This window comes from Alosa sapidissima, chromosome 2 (assembly GCF_018492685.1).
Source record: "Alosa sapidissima isolate fAloSap1 chromosome 2, fAloSap1.pri, whole genome shotgun sequence".
NCBI classification, from domain to species: Eukaryota; Metazoa; Chordata; class Actinopteri; order Clupeiformes; family Clupeidae; genus Alosa; species Alosa sapidissima.
The window spans coordinates 28,429,911-28,447,410 of record NC_055958.1 but is presented as its reverse complement, the minus strand read 5'-3'; the positions used below and the strand labels follow the sequence as shown (position 1 = coordinate 28,447,410).

At 47.0% G+C, this 17,500-nt stretch overlaps 1 protein-coding gene across 1 annotated transcript in view; it reads right to left on the bottom strand.

Moving 5' to 3' along the window:
- Positions 1 to 17,500, bottom strand: part of man1a2 (mannosidase, alpha, class 1A, member 2) — a 109,544-nt gene that overhangs the window by 15,837 nt on the left and 76,207 nt on the right. Inside the window, exons 7-9 of the mRNA XM_042078319.1 lie at positions 6,145 to 6,239; positions 4,402 to 4,525; positions 4,012 to 4,105 (exon numbers count right to left, since the gene is read on the bottom strand). Of these exons, the coding sequence (XP_041934253.1) occupies positions 4,012 to 4,105; positions 4,402 to 4,525; positions 6,145 to 6,239 (313 nt within the window). The remainder of the gene's footprint in view (positions 1 to 4,011; positions 4,106 to 4,401; positions 4,526 to 6,144; positions 6,240 to 17,500) is intronic.

Below are 17,500 nucleotides of genomic sequence, written 5' to 3'. Positions count from 1 at the left end.
GGTCAGTGAAACAGACAGGGAGTCAAATTTGATGTTGATGTCGTGGTGTATGGTAGGTTTAGCTGGGATGACCAGCAGTTCAGTCTTTGAGAGGTTCAGCTGGAGGTGGTGTGCCTTCATCCATGTAGCTATGTCTGAAAGGCAATCCGAGATCCGTGCTGAAACCAGGGGGTCGTCAGGTGGAAAGGACAGATAGAGCTGTGTGTCGTCTGCATAGCAGTGGTATGAGAAGCCGTGCGAACGGATAATCTGTCCCAAGGAGGTGGTGTAGATAGCAAAGAGGAGGGGGCCCAGCACTGAGCCCTGGGGGACCCCTGTGGTGAGATGGTGAGGTGCGGATAGCTGACCAAGCCATGATACGTTAAACGAGCGTCCTGTGAGGTAGGATTCAAACCAGGAGAGAGCAGAACCGGAGATTCCCATGTCAGCGAGTATAGAGAGAAGGATACGGTGATTAACCGTGTCAAAGGCAGCCGATAAGTCAAGCAGAATGAGTACTGATGACCGAGCGGTCGCCCTGGCTTCTTTTAAGGCTTCTGTTACAGACAGCAGAGCCGTTTCGGTAGAGTGGCCGCTTTTGAACCCAGACTGATTTGGATCCAGAAGGTTGTTCTGTGAAAGGAAGTCAGAGACCTGTTTGGAGACTGCTCGTTCAATGCCTTTGGATAGGAAAGGCAGTAGTGAGACAGGGCGGTAGTTCTCGACTTGAGCAGGGTTGAGAGAAGCTTTCTTAAGTAACGGTGTATATATATATATATATGTGTGTGTATGTAGTGTTTCCCATACATTGACTTATTTGTGGCGGCCCACCACAATATCAACATTGACCACCACACAATGATTTTCCTGGTTGTACTAAATTGTGCTTAATCTGGTTAGAATCATAACCGCGCTGCACTAATTTGTTAAAAACTGTTACATTCGAGTTAATTCTGCAAACCTACCACCACAAATAGAATTCAATTCTGTGGGAAACACTGTGTACAGTATGTATATATATATATATATATATATATATATATATATATATATATATATATATATATATATATATATATATATATGTATGTGTGTGTGTGTGTGTGTGTGTGTGTGTGTGTGTGTGTGTGTGTGTGTGTGTGTGTGTGTGTGTACGTGTGTGTACGTGTGTGTACATCTGTGAAAGTTTGTGCACGTCTGTGTGAAAGTTTGTGCATGTCGTAGTGGTGTGGACATAGAGTGTATGCATATTCTGTGTGCATATGTGTGTGTGTGCAGTTTGTGTGCAGTTTGTGTGAATTAGAGTGTTTGCAGTGTGTGTGTGTGTGTGTGTGTGTGGCTGGTTTGCTTAGGTAATGAGAACAGACTGTTCCTCATTTTAATCCCCTGCACCGCCCCACCCATCTGTATAGAGGTGACTGGCTGACCCCGCTGTCAATCAAGCGGGCAGCGGCTAATGAATAATGTTCTCTTAATCAAACGACAAGCTGGGGACAAGAACATCAATCAGCCACTGTTTCAGGAGCTGCAAGAAGGAGCTGTCAAATCCCAAACTCAAACACAGTCAGACTGATAATCAGTGTGTGTGTGTGTCTACTGTAATGAATGTCTCAGAAATATCACTGTTAGAAGAACAGATAGAACAATAAGGACCTGGGCAGCTAGTGAGTTCCCACTCAGTAGCCCCGGTAGAGGACATGCAAAGACACATCCCTGCAGGGGTGTGTGTGTGTGTGTGTGTGTGTGTGTGTGTGTGTGTGTGTGTGTGTGGGGGGGGGGGTGGGGTGTTCTAATTACATAATGGCATTGTCATTTTATCTCATGATCATCATTGTATATTTCCCCTTGGTCATCCTTACTTCATTTGTTTGTGTGTTGCTCTTTATGTATGATCATCATTATGAATCAAACACAGTGAGACACAGTGCAGTGGTGTTGGTGTTAGTGGGTCCAGTGGCTGCGCTGGTTTGTATGGAGCTACTGAGCGTCTGTGCACTCTGCACTGCTAAACCAATATCCTGCTGCTGGCTGTCTATCGGTCGCCCCATCTTATCTGATTCAAACCAGCCTGGCTACCTTATTACAGAGAAACACATACAGGACCCACAGGAGTGCAAACAGAGAGGGACATGGAGAGAGAGAGAGAGAGAGAGGTGGAGAGGTAGAGAGAGAAAGAAAGAGAGAAAGATGGAAAGAAAGAAAGAGGGAGAGGTAGATTGATGGAAAAAGAGAGGTGGTGAGAAATATGGAGAGAAGGAGAAAGGTGGAGAGAAAGATGGAGAGAGAAGGAGAAAGGGAGAGAGAAAGATGGAGAGAGAGAAGGAGAAAGGGAGAGGTGGAAAGGAAGAGGCAAGGGGGAGGTGTGTGAAAGAGAAAAATGGAAAGATGAGAGATATGGAAGGGACTAGGATTACAGAAAGAGTGAATATGAGAGTACGAGAGAAAGATGAATGGAGAGCGAGAGAGAGGGAATAAGTACCCTGATGAGCTTGAACGAGTAAAAACAGAAAGACAAAGACTGAAAGAGAGAGAGAGAGAGAGAGAGAGAGAGAGAGAGAGAGAGAGAGAGAGAGAGAGTGTGTGAGAGAGAGAGAGAGAAAGCGATGGGGTAGATAGGCAGCTAATGTGGAGATGGTGTGAGAGCAGCCACATGGATCTATAGGACATCAGAGAGAGTGGGGAGGATAATGACCTGTCAATCACACCATAACTCATTAAGGGAGCAGGACTGAAGGTCTCTCATTAACTCCTCATCTCGAGCTCACTTCACACACTGCAGGGCCACACACAAACACACAATAGATGTATGCAGTGCAGTCACATCATATGCACACACACTCCTCTGAGAAGGAGAGTTACAGCACAAAAATGCTTGTGTTTCTGTCATCTGCTGGCTGTAAGGTGAGTATTGTCAGACACAGAAGGAGTGTACAAACTGGATGCGAGATAGCCAAAAGTAATTTACTTCAGTGGTGTGCATGTGTGTGTGTGAGTGTGTGTGTGAGAGAAAGACTAATCTCAATGATCTCATATCTAAATCTGTGTGTGTGTGATGTGCTGCAGGTAACGATGCTGAGTATTGTGTGTGTGCATGTGTGTGTGTGTGTGCATGTGTGTGTGTGTGACTCTGGCTTGATCGGGTTTGGTGTTCAGAGACACAGACAGTAATTAAAACTTCACCACTCACTGTAATTAACAGTTAGCTAAAGCACGCCTGAGTGTTTCTCTACAAGTAATTACAGATGTTTATTAAAAAGGGCTGCATGCCCCCACACACACATGTGCACACACACACACTAATTAAAATGGAGATGGAGATCAACCATTAAGTTTATATCTTCAGTCACAGGCTGAAGGAAGAGCAACAAAGCAACAAGGAGTATGTGTGTGAGTGTGTGTGTGTGTGTGTGTGTGTGTGTGTGATTGTTTGAATGTGCCGTGTCTGTTTGTATGTGCCACACGTGTGTGAATTGTGCGTGTTTGTATGTATGTGGCATGTGTTTGTATGTGGCGTGTGTGTGTGTGTGTGCGTACGAGAGCCTTTGTGTGTGTTGTGTTTGTGTGTGTGTGTATGACAACAGATTGCCAGAAGTTCAACGCAATCTCAACAAACCTCTACACCTCCGTCCATCACCACAAACACTACAGGCTACTTAAAGTCCATCACCACAAACACTACAGGCTACTTAAAGTTCAGACGGTAGTGGGACCTGCAGAAATGGATGGGGGCCAGGACCAGGCTGCTACACCAGTGACTGTAACAACTTTTTGTTTACGCTCAGTCAGAGGAAAACTGCAAGGATCTCAAAAATGTAAAAATGGACATTGAATATGGCGGACCTGGATGACTGTTCTGTTCACTCCAAACACTCCGTTCTGTTCACTCCAAAAAGGGCTTACTGCTCAGACTCTGCCTCCACTGCTGACTGATTTAGGTCTCTTTTCCTCAGAGTGTAAGGGCATGATGCTGCTAGCCCAAGCTAACCCACGGGGGCATTTCCTGGGGGTGGTGGAGGGCCGGTAGGTACTCACGTTGGCCCCAGCGGCCCGTGCGGGGGTTCAGGTAGTTGGGGTAGAGGCCATTGGGTCGGTCCATCTTGGCCAGCAGCTTGCGTATGTGCATCACCTGCATGGAGAAAGCAGACAGGACCTTATACAGCCGCTGTCAACAGACTCTGTAGGACAGTCGGCAGGTTAAAAAAAAAAAAAAAACACAAATACATGCAAATATCACACACAGCTGTAAAGACACCCACACACACACGTGCACACACGCACCCACACACACACACACGCACACACGTTGATAGTCCACTGGTTGAGACTACCACAGCTGTAAACACACCATCTTCCATTCCAAACTTCCATCACTTTTCTAATTGTCTTTGTCTCTCTCACTCACACACACACACACACACCTACCTTTTGGTAGTAAGCTGGGTTTCCAGTCAGGTAGGTGAGATGAACAAACTCCATGTGCAGCGTGCCAAACTCAGCCAGGATACTGCTGCCAGCAGACGCCCATCCCCAGTTACGGCCCACGCCACTGAGACACACGCACACGCACACACACACGCACGCACACAGAGAGAGTGAGAGAGTGAGAGAGAGAGAGAGAGAGAGAGAGAGAGAGAGAGAGAGACACACACACAGAGAGAGAGAAAGAGAGAGAGAGAGAGAGAGAGAGAGAGAGAGAGAAAAAAAAGCAGTTAAATTACTGTATGCTTAAAAGATCATGCCGTGACTGCCTTGATTGAACAGGTTCCACCCTACAGCCCCAACAGCTCAAAATCCCATTCACCCAAACAGTGTCCACGTTTTTAGGGTTAAGGAAGTTACCCGCACTCAAAGCATCAGTATCATCATTACACTACCTTAGAAGATTCTCCCCAGCTCTAAACGCCATGACAACCACAGCATTGCCTGCCTGCATTGCACCCAACGAGAGCTTAAAGTCTCACCTTTTAATCGAGCTATTGTATGTGTTCATAGCTATAACACAGAATATACTGTGGCTGTACAAAAATCATCAACAATGGTCTAGATTGCTGGCACTCTAGGACAAAGCTCCCGAAAACAGCTTGGCATTCAATGAGTTAAGGATACTGCTCCAGCTCACACGGCCGGGCTGTGTGTAGCTGGTCATTAACCTTCTAAGCTACAGTCATAACAGGGCCTCCTCCCTACTGGGGTCTCACAGGGGCCAGTGCAGGGGCCCTGTGTCAGTGGCACTGCTTCATTACATGTTGGAGGGGGGGGGACCATTCATAAGTGGACTGAGTTGGAGTGAATGGATGAATGTAATAACTGCATAATTCCCAATACACACTGCCCCCCCCCCTGCCCACACACACTACAGAGGGAGATAAAAAGGGAGTGTGTAAAAGAAAAAAAAAAAACAGAAAAAAGGGGAGAGAGAGAGCGAGAGCGAGAAACCAGGAGATAGGGAGTGTGTGTGAGAGAGAAAGACAGAGACAGGCGATGAGCCCATTCTCCCTCCCTCCCTCCTTCCTCTCTGGATTAGAGGAACCTTTACCAGAGCACCTCTCCCCTGCTCCCCATTCATTTCCCTACTAACAGCCAATTAACACACAAAAAGAGTGTGTCAGTTTTTTGGCTTCAAACACACACACACAACTCCCTTCACGCTGCCACTTAATGTGTGTTCAACAACGCCCCGGCTCAGTTTAATTGTGCAATTGTCATTTGGCCATTCGCTGGAAATAAAATGATGTGGCCAACTACATTTAGCACAGAAGAGAGCTTAGAGCCTCCAGACAAGACAGATACACACACACACACACACACGTGGGAACGGTTTTAAGAAAGTGAAAGAAAGATAATGGGTAATGGGTTCTTTGTGGGTGAGTGAGTCTTTGCGTGCCTACGGAACGTGTATGACTTTTTTGTATGTGTGTGTGTGTGTGTGTGTGTGTGTGTGTGTGAGAGTAGACAGAAAACACTAATACTGTTTGCAACACAAAATGGGCCAGGGGTTGGTGACCGTGATGTGTGTGTGATATGTGTGCATCTCAGGATGACAAACACAAACACACACACATGCCTGACAACTGATGAGTGGTATGTGGCTGGTATGTGTGTGTTTGTTGGTGCTGGTGTGTATTCTCCTGGTGTGTGGCCGGTCTGAGGGAAGCAGCTGCTCACCTCTTGAGGTTGACCATGGCCCAGGGGATCCCTGTGGGAGTGTTGAAGGCAGGGAGGAGCTTCTCAGCCAGCTGGACCGCCTTCACTTTAAACACCTACAGAGAGAGAGGGAGAGAGAGGAAGAGAGAGAGGGAGAGAGAGGAAGAGGGATGAAGGAGAGAGCGTATTACACCATACCTCACGCAGCCGTTTTTAACAACCTCGCACGTGCATTAATCACATGAAGAACAAGAACAGGCATTATTGAATGTGGAGTTAACACTGCAGACGGGGTAGAAGAGTTCATTGCTGATTATGTTTTGTGTGTGTGTGTGTGTGTGTGTTTGCAAGACTTTCAAGACGTTGATGTGACTTGGTGAAGCTGTGAACACTGACTACAACTGGGTGGGGTGCGGACCGATAAGGGGCTGCAGAGCCACTGAAGGTGACCACTACCACACACTGGAGCTGGCCAATACACCACCAACCACCGCCACACACACACGCGCACACACACACACAGAACAGTGTGTGTTTATAAAGGAACAAGAAAAGAGGGAGAGAGAGAAGATAGATGATAGAACAGAGAAGGAATGAGTGTCTCTGTGTGTGTGTGTGTGTGTGTGTGTATGTGTATAAGAAGAGTGAACAGTGTCATGGGGGCCCACTGTTGTGTGCATTGAGGGCAACCAGAATAACCTCAGAGAGCTACTAGATAAAAGCCAGAACATGGCGAAGAGAACATGAATAGCACACAACAGATCGCCTTGTGCTGAGGAGAGGGACGGAGCTACACAGGAACAGAGGCAACTAATGAGGCAGCCAGGGACAGAACGGTACGGAGGACAGGAGAGCCAGAGAGAGTAAGGGAGCAGAAGATGGAGAGATAGAGAGAGAGAGTGAGAGAGAGAAGATGGAGAGAGTAAGGGAGCAGGAGATGGAGAGATAGAGGGAGAGAGTGAGAGAGAAGATGGAGAGAGAGAAAGAGAGAAGAGGCAGAGAGTGAAAGAGAGAGAGAGAGAGAGAGAGAGAGAGAGAGAGAGAGAGAGAGAGAGAGCAAATTCAAATTTGCTTTATTAGCATGACTGTTAAGATACAGTGTTGTCAAAGCTTAAAGAAGCAGAGGGTGCAAAGCTAAGACAGAATGAGAGAGAGAGATGGAGAGAGTGAGAGAGAAAGACAGAGGCATAGAGAAAGAGAAAGAGAGAGAAAAAGGGAGAGCGAGAAAGAAGGGAGAGAAAGAGAGGGAGACACTGGGATGCCAAATGAGGGAGTTGTGTAGGAGCAGGAGAAGAATGCACTCTGCAGACAGCTACAAGAGGATTGCACATTAAGTCTACACACACACACACACACACACACATACATACACACACACACACACATAGGTTTTCTAAGGCCTACCATTATACTGAATCATCCAAGTGTACATGTGTGTGTGTATGTGTGTGTTTACGTCTGTGCTTCATCCATTACATCCATGAGTACAAATAGGAACTAATCAAAGTCAAAGTCTGCTTTATTGTCAATTTCTTCACATGTCAAGACATACAAAGAGATCGAAATTGCGTTTCCTACTATCCCACGGTGGAGACAAGACATATTTTACCAATTAGGTCCACAGACAAACATAACATTCAAGTAAACAATATAAAAGAGTAAAAATAAGAAGGCACATACAATGAAGAAATAAGAGCAGCAAAATTTGGTTGAAACTGTGCAATTGTGCATACAGTAGACAGTCAATATAATAGTGCAAAAGTCAGGCCAATAAATGGCTGAGGTAGTTTTGTTTGACCTACGTATGCAAGTGGCATAGGGGTGCAAGTTATGTAAGAGCAGCAGAAGTGTGTCCAGAAGTGTTCAGGACAACAGGACAACAACAACAAGTTGCAAAGTGTGCAAGTGTACAAGTGGAGTAGTGCAAGTGGAGTAGTGCAAGGCAGCCATTGTGGGTCTAAAAGTCCAGGATGTTATGTAGCTGAGGGTAAAGGGGGGAGAGGGGGGAGAAAGTTCAGCATCCTAACAGCCTGGTGTATGAAGCTGTTGGTGAGTCTGGTGGTGCGGGAGCGCAGGCTTCTGTACCTCTTCCCAGAGGGCAGTAGATCAAACAAATTGTGAGCGGGGTGACTTGCATCACTCACAATTGTGGTCGCCTTGCGGGTGAGGTGGGAGGTGTAAATGTCCTTCAGGGAGGGGAGTGAAGCACCAATAATCCTTCCAGCTGTGTTCACTATGTGCTGCAGGGCTTTCCTGTTGTATTCAGTGCAGCTTCCGCCCCACACAGCAATACAGCTGGAGAGGATGCTCTCAATGGTGCCTCGGTAGAATGTGGTCATGATGGCTGGTGGAGCACTTGCTCACCTGAGTTTCCGCAGGAAGTACAGGCGGCGCTGAGCTTTCTTCGCCAGTGATGCAGTGTTGGTGGTCCAGGAGAGGTCTTCACTGATGTGCACCCCCAGGAATTTGGTGCTGCTCACTCTCTCCACCACAGCACCGTCGATGGTCAGTGGCAGGTGTTGGGTGTGACCTCTCCGGAAGTCAACAACAATCTCCTTGGTCTTGCTGACGTTAAGCAGGAGGTTGTTGTCCCTGCACCACGTGGTCAGAAGGTCGACCTCCAACCTGTATTGAGTCTCGTCGCCCTTGGTGATGAGACCCACCAGAGTTGTGTCGTCAGCAAATTTCATTATGTGGTTGTTGCTGTAGGGTGAAGAGCAGCGGACTGAGCACGCAGCCTTGGGGGGCCCCCGTGCTCAGTGTGATGCTGCTTGAGATATTGTTGCCAACACGTACTACTTGAGGCCTCTGACAGAGGAAGTCCAGTAGCCAGTTGCAGAGGTAGGTACTGAGTCCCAGTTTGTCAAGTTTGCAGATGAGTTGTTGTGGTATTATGGTGTCGAATGCCGAACTGAAGTCTATAAACAGCAATCTCACATATGAGTCTCTTTTTTCCAGGTGGGTGAGGGCTGGGTGGAGGGCAGAGCAGATTGTATCCTCTGTGGACCGTTTGGCTCGGTATGCAAACTGGAAGGGGTCCAGGGTGGGGGGGGAATGGATTTGATGTGTGACATGACAAGCCGCTCAAAGCACTTCATGATGATGGGTGTCAGTGCCACGGGGCGGTAGTCATTGAAGCAGTTTTCTTCGCCACAGGTATGATGGTGGCAGCTTTGAAACATGATGGGACGATGGCTTGCTTCAGGGAAGTGTTAAAGATGTCTGTGAAGACATCCTTAAGCTCCTCAGCGCAGTCCTTCAGCGCACGACCTGGGATGTTGTCTGGGCCTGCTGCCTTACGGGTGTTGATAGCAGCAAGTGTCCTCTTCACGCTGTCGGCAGAGAGGCACAGGGGCTGCTCGTGTGGAGGGGGAGGGGTCTTCTGTGGGCAAGTGCTGTTTTGTGCTTCAAAGCGAGCAAAGAAGCGGTTCAGATTGTTGAGCAGAGGGATGTTGCTCTCACAGCTCTGTGGCGCGGGCTTGTAGTCCGTGATGGCCTGAATGCCCTGCCATAGGCTTTGTGCGTTCCTGCTGTCTTTGAAGTGGGTGGTTATCTTGCGAGTGTATTCCTTTTTTGCTTCCTTGATGCCACAGGACAGGTTGGCTCTCGCTGTTCTCATGCCAGCTTCATCCCCAGCTCTGTAGGCTTTGTCTCTGGCCCTCAGCAGCCTGAGAACATCAGCCATGGCTTCCAGTTAGCCCGAATGATGATGTCTTTTGTGTGGGTCACATCATCAATGCACTTTGTGATGTAAGAGGTTACAGTGTTTGTATACTCCTCTATGTCTGTCTGATTGTTGTAAGTGGCTGCCTGCTTAAACATTTCCCAGTCTGTTGTGTCAAAGCAGTCTTGAAGAGCATCAGAGGCTCCCTCAGGCCACACTTTTACCTGCTTGCGAACCGGTTTGTTTGCTTTCACTCTTTGTCTGTATGCGGGCATTAGCATTAGAGATGCACCGATTGCAATCTTCTGGGCCGATACCGATTTCCGATTTTTCATAGAGTTTGACCTGCCAATACCGATTTTAGCCGATTCCGATTTCATTTCTTCTAACCATTTTACAGCACACACACAAATAGTTATTTTCTATCTTTTCTTTGATAGAACATGTTAATATAGACATGTAATCAACTTATCAATGATGAAATGGCTGTTTAAAAAAAATGGAACCGGTGAGCAGACAGATTCTTTTTCAAGTCTAACTTCAGATGCAGTATCAAATTATGGATTAGCCTAAATTAAGTTATGGAACACCCATTTTATGCTTCTCACATCCAATATCCAACTAAAGATTTAAGAACAATTTTCATGATACATTTGAACATACTACCATGTAACATATTTTCATATGCATTTATGAATTTATGGGAGGGCGAGGGAAAAGTGGTAGCAGCCTAGGCTATCACGCAAACACAGGGGAGAAGTGCTAATAGCGATTAGGTGCTCCACCATATGAAAACAGTGCACGTCTGTTTTGCGGTGAAAAAATTAAATCCAAATTCCGGTTAAATGCATCAATTAGGCTATAGAAACGTTCAGAGACGACTGATTCAGTATTCAGAGCATCAGTTTTCTTCATTGTAGGCTACTATGTCAAAAGCAACTTTAACGTTTGTTTGCCTTTCTAATAGGCTATCGTTTGTTCACTTTCAGACATCCACTTCTCAATCTGCTAGACTAGGGTATTTTAAGGCATAGCCCTAGTGTACGTGCAGTAAATAGTTAGAGTATTTTTTTTTCAGTGGAGTAGAACTACTAGGGATGGCTAAACTTTGATTATTTTTAATGTCGCAGTCGTTTATCTCTGTTCAGCAGTCTTGTGGTTCAGCTGTGGGCACGCAATTAGCGGCAGTGACGGGCGGTGATGAGCGATGTTTACGTAGCCTAATGAAGTGACAGCTTAGTAAATTCCACGCAGTAGGCCAATGGTAAAGCACAGCGTTTGCTGCATAGAAAAACTCAGTAGCCTATTAGCGCTTTCTTTGTAGCCCTACATCCAGCCCTGAGTGTTGGCCTGGTTGCTAGCTTCTTCAAACTTTGCAAACTCAGCTGGGTGTTGTTACAATTGCGGCGCACAAGTGTATTTGACCGGCATAAAATCGGCATGTCTCAGACTGACCGGCTGGTCGCCGGTCATGGCCGATCACGTGAAAATCGGCCGATTCCGGTCACCAGCCGATCTATCGGTGCATCTCTAATTAGCATACAGACAAAGAGTGAAAGCAAACAAACCGGTTCGCAAGCAGGTAAAAGTGTGGCCTTAGGGAGCCTCTAATGCTCTTCAAGACTGCTTTGACACAACAGATGCCTGTGCTTTTAATTCAGCCAGACTCGGCTGACTCAATCTAAAGTCTAATCAAGCTAGCGAGTGTGTTTAAGCTCTGGTAAGCCCTGTGCGAGAACACAAATTGTGTGTGTCTGTGTGTACATGTGTGTGTGTATTTTCAGAGAATGAGCGAGAGCTTGTGTGTGTGTGTGTGTGTGTGTGTGTGTGTGTGTGTGTGTGTGTGTGTGTGTGTGTGTATGTATGTGTTGTGTGTGTGTCCATCTGCAGATCCTTGCCTGGCCTTCCCCGCGAGTGCATGCATGCCTGTGGTCTGTATAGCGCAGTAGCATCCCACACTGGCTGTTAGCAGCCTTGGCGGCTGCACAAAGAGCTCTTAACAGATTGCTCCGGCAGGCCGGAGGAGTCCCAAAGCAGAGACCTGCCGTCAGACAGCGCCTTCCAGCCCGCCAGCCAGCGAGCCCGCGCCCCTAAGTACAGCGCCTTCCAGCCCGCCAGCCAGCGAGCCCGCGCCCCTAAGTACAGCGCCTTCCAGCCCGCCAGCCAGCGAGCCCGCGCCCCTAAGTCCAGCGCTGGAGGGTGGCTAATGCGGTTTAGACTGCGTCTGGGACGCAGCCCGAGACACGCTGCAGAACAACAGCGGTAGAGCTGAGGCCCCAACACGTCGGGACGCGAGTCACGCTGGTGTACGCGCTCGCAAGCGCCATCACAGCTGGCTGCAACAGGGATCCTCTAGGCTTTATGTGCACGGAGGGAGAGATGGAGAGAGAGAGATGGAGGGAGATGGAGAGAGAGAGAGAGGGAGAGATGGAGAGAGAGAGGGAGGGAGAGAGGGAGAGATGGAGAGAGAGAGATGGAGGGAGATGGAGAGAGAGAGAGAGGGAGAGATGGAGAGAGAGAGCGAGAGGGAGGGAGAGGGAGAGATGGAGAGAGAGAGGGGGAGGGAGGGAGAGAGAGAGAGGGAGTGAGCGGGAGGGGGGGGGGGTGCTGGTACATTAAGTTTCAACTGTGCACAGTGCTCCCAATGGGAGAAGTGCTATATGGACAGGATATCTTTTCCGGAAAGAGACAGAGCGGGAGAGGGAGAGAGAATATGTGTGTGTGGGAGAGATAAGGTGCTTGTTCACCTGTGGAGTTTCAATATGTGCAAATGTGTGTGTACCCGAGTAACTACATTTGCCTGTGTGAGTGCAGTTGCGGCAGGTGTGTAACAGAATAAGGGCTCTGAAGCCGACAGATGCTGGAAGGAAACACACACACACACAAATAATAAATCACCTACAAGAAAAGATACCTTTATGTGCCATCAGCTCAGGGTCTCGCCAAAACAGTTGTTTGTAAAGATTATATTAAAAATCTGAGCACAAATGAAACACCTTGCTGGAAGACTAGATGGAGAGAGAGAGAGAGAGAGAGAGAGAGAGAGAGAGAGAGAGAGAGAGAGAGAGAGAGAGAGAGAGAGAGAGAACAAGAGGTGAAGGAAAGAAGAGTGATGGGGGAAAAGGATGGAGAGATGGGACACAAACAACGGTGGGTTGGGAGACATGTTTTAAAAGGCAGCCAGCTAAAAGAGGAAGGCAGGCACAATGCGAGTGAGAGAGAGAGAGAGAGAGAGATGGAGAGAGAGAGAGAGATGGAGAGAGAGAGAGAGAGAGAGAGAGAGAGAGATGGAGAACAAAGACACTGGTAAACAAATCAGACAGACAGAGAGCAAGCACAGCGCCCGTAAAAGGAGGAGAGCAGGAGAGGGGGAATGAAGATGGAGGACGTGAGCGAGAGGGACTCCACATCTTTCCCTCCTCTTCACATGGCCATCGCTTTGGCAACACTGGCAAACAGTCATGCCAATAACGCTTGTTTGGATTGGAGGGGAAGAGAGGAGGAAAGATGGAGGGATAGAGAGAAGGTGAGGGAGAGGAACAAAGGAAGAGAGAAAGAGAAAGGGAGATGGAGAGAGGAGAGGAAGAGAGAGACAGTGGGAGAAGGAGAAAGGGAGAAAGAGAGAGAGAGAGAGAGAGAGAGAGAGAGAGAGAGAGAGAGAGAGAGGACTGTTGCGCTGTTAGACGCAGTCAGAGTAATTCCCTGATGACAGATGTGTCCCCAGCACTCTAATCTGTCCCTCTACTGCACCACAGAGCCACCACTTATCCTGTTATTATACATATGAGCAGATGAAAAGCTTCACTTACACACACACAAACAGAGAGAGAGAGAGAGAGAGAGAGAGAGAGAGAGAGAGAGAGAGAGGGAAGGAGTGAGAGTGTGTACTGTAAGAAAGGAAGATGATCCTGTTAGTTCACATGCGAGTTGACAGTCTAACTTCACTGTCATCAACACGGCATAAACATCAGACTCCACAGCACAGAGAAGGAGTGAGAGAGAGAGAGAGAGGGAGAGACAGGGAGAGAGAGAGAGAGACAGAGAGTGAGAGAGACAGAGACAGAAAGAGAGAGATGGGTGAGAGATGGGTGAGAGATGATCCTATTGGTCTCAGGGGTCGACTGTTAAACGTGAATTAAAGCGCTCCTGCACCCTGGGCCACATGCCTGCCAGTCAACCTTCGTGCGCGTGTGTTTGTGTGTGTGTGTGTGTGTGCGTAAGAGAGATAGATTCGCTTCATCTCATTATACTAATATGACTGAGGCGGGGGGGTGAGGGGCTAGTTTCATAGAAGCACCATCAAACCAAGCATCCGTGTCCTCAACCATGAGGCGACTTCCGCCCTGTCCCTGGAGGACTGCAGATCAGCAGGTGGCCCTCGTTTGTGGTTTGGGCTCAGTGTACGGTTGACCAACATGGCCACCAGTGTCAACAGCAGTTGGGTTTGCATGTGTATCTCTGCGTGTGCATCTCCGGGTGGTTGAGTGCAGAGGTGTGACCAAGTCACTGTTTGGCAAGTCACAAGTAAGTCTCAAGTCTAAGCAGTCAAGTCCAAGTCAAGTCCCAAGTAAATACAGAGAAGGGCAAGTCGAGTCCAAGTCCATGTCACCTCAAAGCCAAGTCGAGTCTAAGTCCAAGTCCCAATCTTTTTCAAGTCCTGAACAAGTCATCAGGTGCTCTTCACTTAATAATGCCATTATTAGACTATCGATCATAATTTTAACACATCAATCTAATCTACAGTAATTTTTTTTATAAATACAGATTAAAATATGTTCAATGGTTTTGTCTTGAAATCTTTTACGATATATGCATGCGCATACCTGTGTAATATACGCATGAGCATACCTGAGTAATCCGAAACGGATAGCTACAAGACACTCATAGCAGCAAATATATATTGTTTTTCCAAATTGCGGTGTCCACTGTAAGGATGAGTAATAATTTGACTGATTGCATTTCACTGTGCTAGGCCACAGATTTGCCTGCAATCAATTTATTAGGCTGTCTGCCAGTGGCGACTCATAAGGGAAGCCAAGGTCATGGTTAATGATTACAATAAATGGTGACGAGAAGAATCGTCACATAGGCTACATTAGTAAATTGCTGCGGTTAAATATTTTACGTTTTTATTAGGGCTGTCAAACGATTAAAAAAAGAACTAATTAATCTCATATTTTGAAATGAATTAATCTATATTAATTGCGATTAAAAAGTACATTTTCTCACTAAAGACTAAAGCTTCTTATATGGCATATTAAATAGAGCATAAATCACAATATTACTGAGTAACCACAAAGGTAAAAGTAAAACACTTCTATTTATTTAAAGGATAATAATGACAAAGTAATTTTGTTTTAAAGTATTCATTTCTTACATACTATACATGTGATGCTGTTTAACTCATTTGTAAAAGGTGCACTGTCACTTTAAGCCCATTGTGTGCCACTGTCCACACGTTCTCCTAATGATGTTTTTTTACCAGCTCCATTCAAATATAGCTATGGCTAGTCCACAAACTCAAAACATTGTTTGTGCCACATGTATAGCACAATATTAACAACGATACGCATGATATTAAGTTGGCACAAACAGCTTTCATTCCTTTGGGAAATAAAAGCATGTAATGACATGATGCTTGCTAGACATTTTCTGTTTGCAATTAAAAGTGAATTATGAGCCTGGTATAGCCAGTAGCCACCTAGCTACGTGGAATATGTTTCAATCGGCATAATATCATGTGCTTCATGTAAACGAATTGAAGACTTCAAGACTCACCAGTTCCATTACACAAAAGCAAAGACAACTCTCATATTCTTGTCCATTTGCAGCCTGTCAAAGTGCCCTGGCTCTCACAGTTTATAACAGTAGTGAGTACCAGATAAATCCACAATTTCCTCTAATCTAGTCTTTGTTTCCTTCATGATTTCCCTTCATAGGCCCACGTTTCTATCCCTTTTGTGCGCGCTGAGATGCGTTCTCAATTAAATGGAGTAGGCCGCTAGCATACTTCAAGTTGGATCATCGTTATGTAACATGCTGTTGATACATTTTGACATTGTAAACGTTCTCTAACAAAAATGCAAATCAGTTTGCAGTAAAGCTAATATTTATTTATTATTGGTCCTTCCTCTGTCTCTTGGTGCCCTACACACAGTGCGTGATGCGTGGTGGTAACAGCAGCACTGATCACTGTGCTCTGCCTGTTTGTGTCCACTATGTGTATTTTGTTTTTTTTCGTTGCGAGGTGAAAGCATCTCTGGGGTGACTGGTCCACGATCAGGAAATTCATTTTTTGACTCGAGACCTGTCAAGTCATTACAAGTTAAAGAGGCAAAGTCCGAGTCAAGTCTCGAGTGAATAGATTCAAGTCCAAGTCGAGTCGCAAGTCATGCCGAATTTTATCAAGTCGAGTCTGAAGTCATTAAAATCATGACTCGAGGTCTGACTCGAGTCCAAGTCATGTGACTCGAGTCCACATGTCTGGTTGAGTGTGGCATTCATCATGTTTGCCTCCCAGGCTGCCACAACAAACAAGAGGGCGTGGCTCTGTCTGGACTCCTGCCCATCACTGCTCCTGTTCACCTGTCTGTCAGCGTCTCCGTGTGTCTCTCCTTCATTGCCTGTCTGTCCGTCTTTCACTGACTGTCTGTCTGTCTGTCTGTCTGCCCGTCTTTCTCTGTCTGTCTGTCTGTCTGGAGTCGGCCTGTCTTTGTATCTAGATAGGCCTACTGTCAAATCCATGCTTAAAAGCTGGTGTCTGTTTCTCTCTGTCTCTTCCTGTCTGTCGGGCATGGTGCGGGGGTTGGCTCAGGTGTCGGCCTGTTGGCAGTTAGCGGTGGTGCTGCGGCTGGTTTGATGGCTCTGTGTTTGACATGGGCAGACAGAGTGAAGCACGCCTCAGTCTGACAGCCAAAAGATGGATCTCCCTCTCTCGCTCTCTGCTACAACCAAAGGAAAGAGTGTAGCGCACACACAGACACAGACTCTCTCTCTCTCTCTGACACACACACACACAAGCAGACATACTTTCGTTTCTTACACACACACCCACACAGAAAAACACACTCACTCTCTCTCTCTCTTACTTACACATGCAAACACACACCCCACTCTGCTCCCAACCCCCCCCCCCCCCCCCCCCCCCCAGTATGCGTATGCAGATGAAGAGAGCAAATGAAATGAAGCAGGAAAAGATATCAGTGTCTCGCGTCCTATCAGTCTTGTCATCACTCGCCCACCAACAATCCAATCCTCTTCTCCTTCCCTCCTCCCCTCCCTGTCCCTCGCTCAATCTTTCACTCTCTTCCTCTCTTTCAATTCATTTGTCCTTCACCAGACTTCCCTCCATCTCTCTTTGGCTCCTGTTCTCTCTCCCTCCCTCTCTCTATTTCTCTCTCCTCTCTCTCTCTGCTGATTGTGCAGCTTGTTGAACTCGTGTCATTATCTGATGTCCCGGCTCCAATACTGCCCTCCCCTCCTTTATGAATAAACACACACACACACACACACACACACCACACACACACACACACACACACCTTTATCTGTACCAGTAGAGCCTCTCCTGATCGACATCTCCCCCTTCCCCTCCCTCCCTTCACCTCACCCCCCACCCCCCCCTTCCTGCTACCTTTCCAGAAACTTCTTCCCATCTTCCACATGCTCTCTCTTCATCTGGAACAGTGTCTCTGAGTCCCTCTGTTTTCTCTT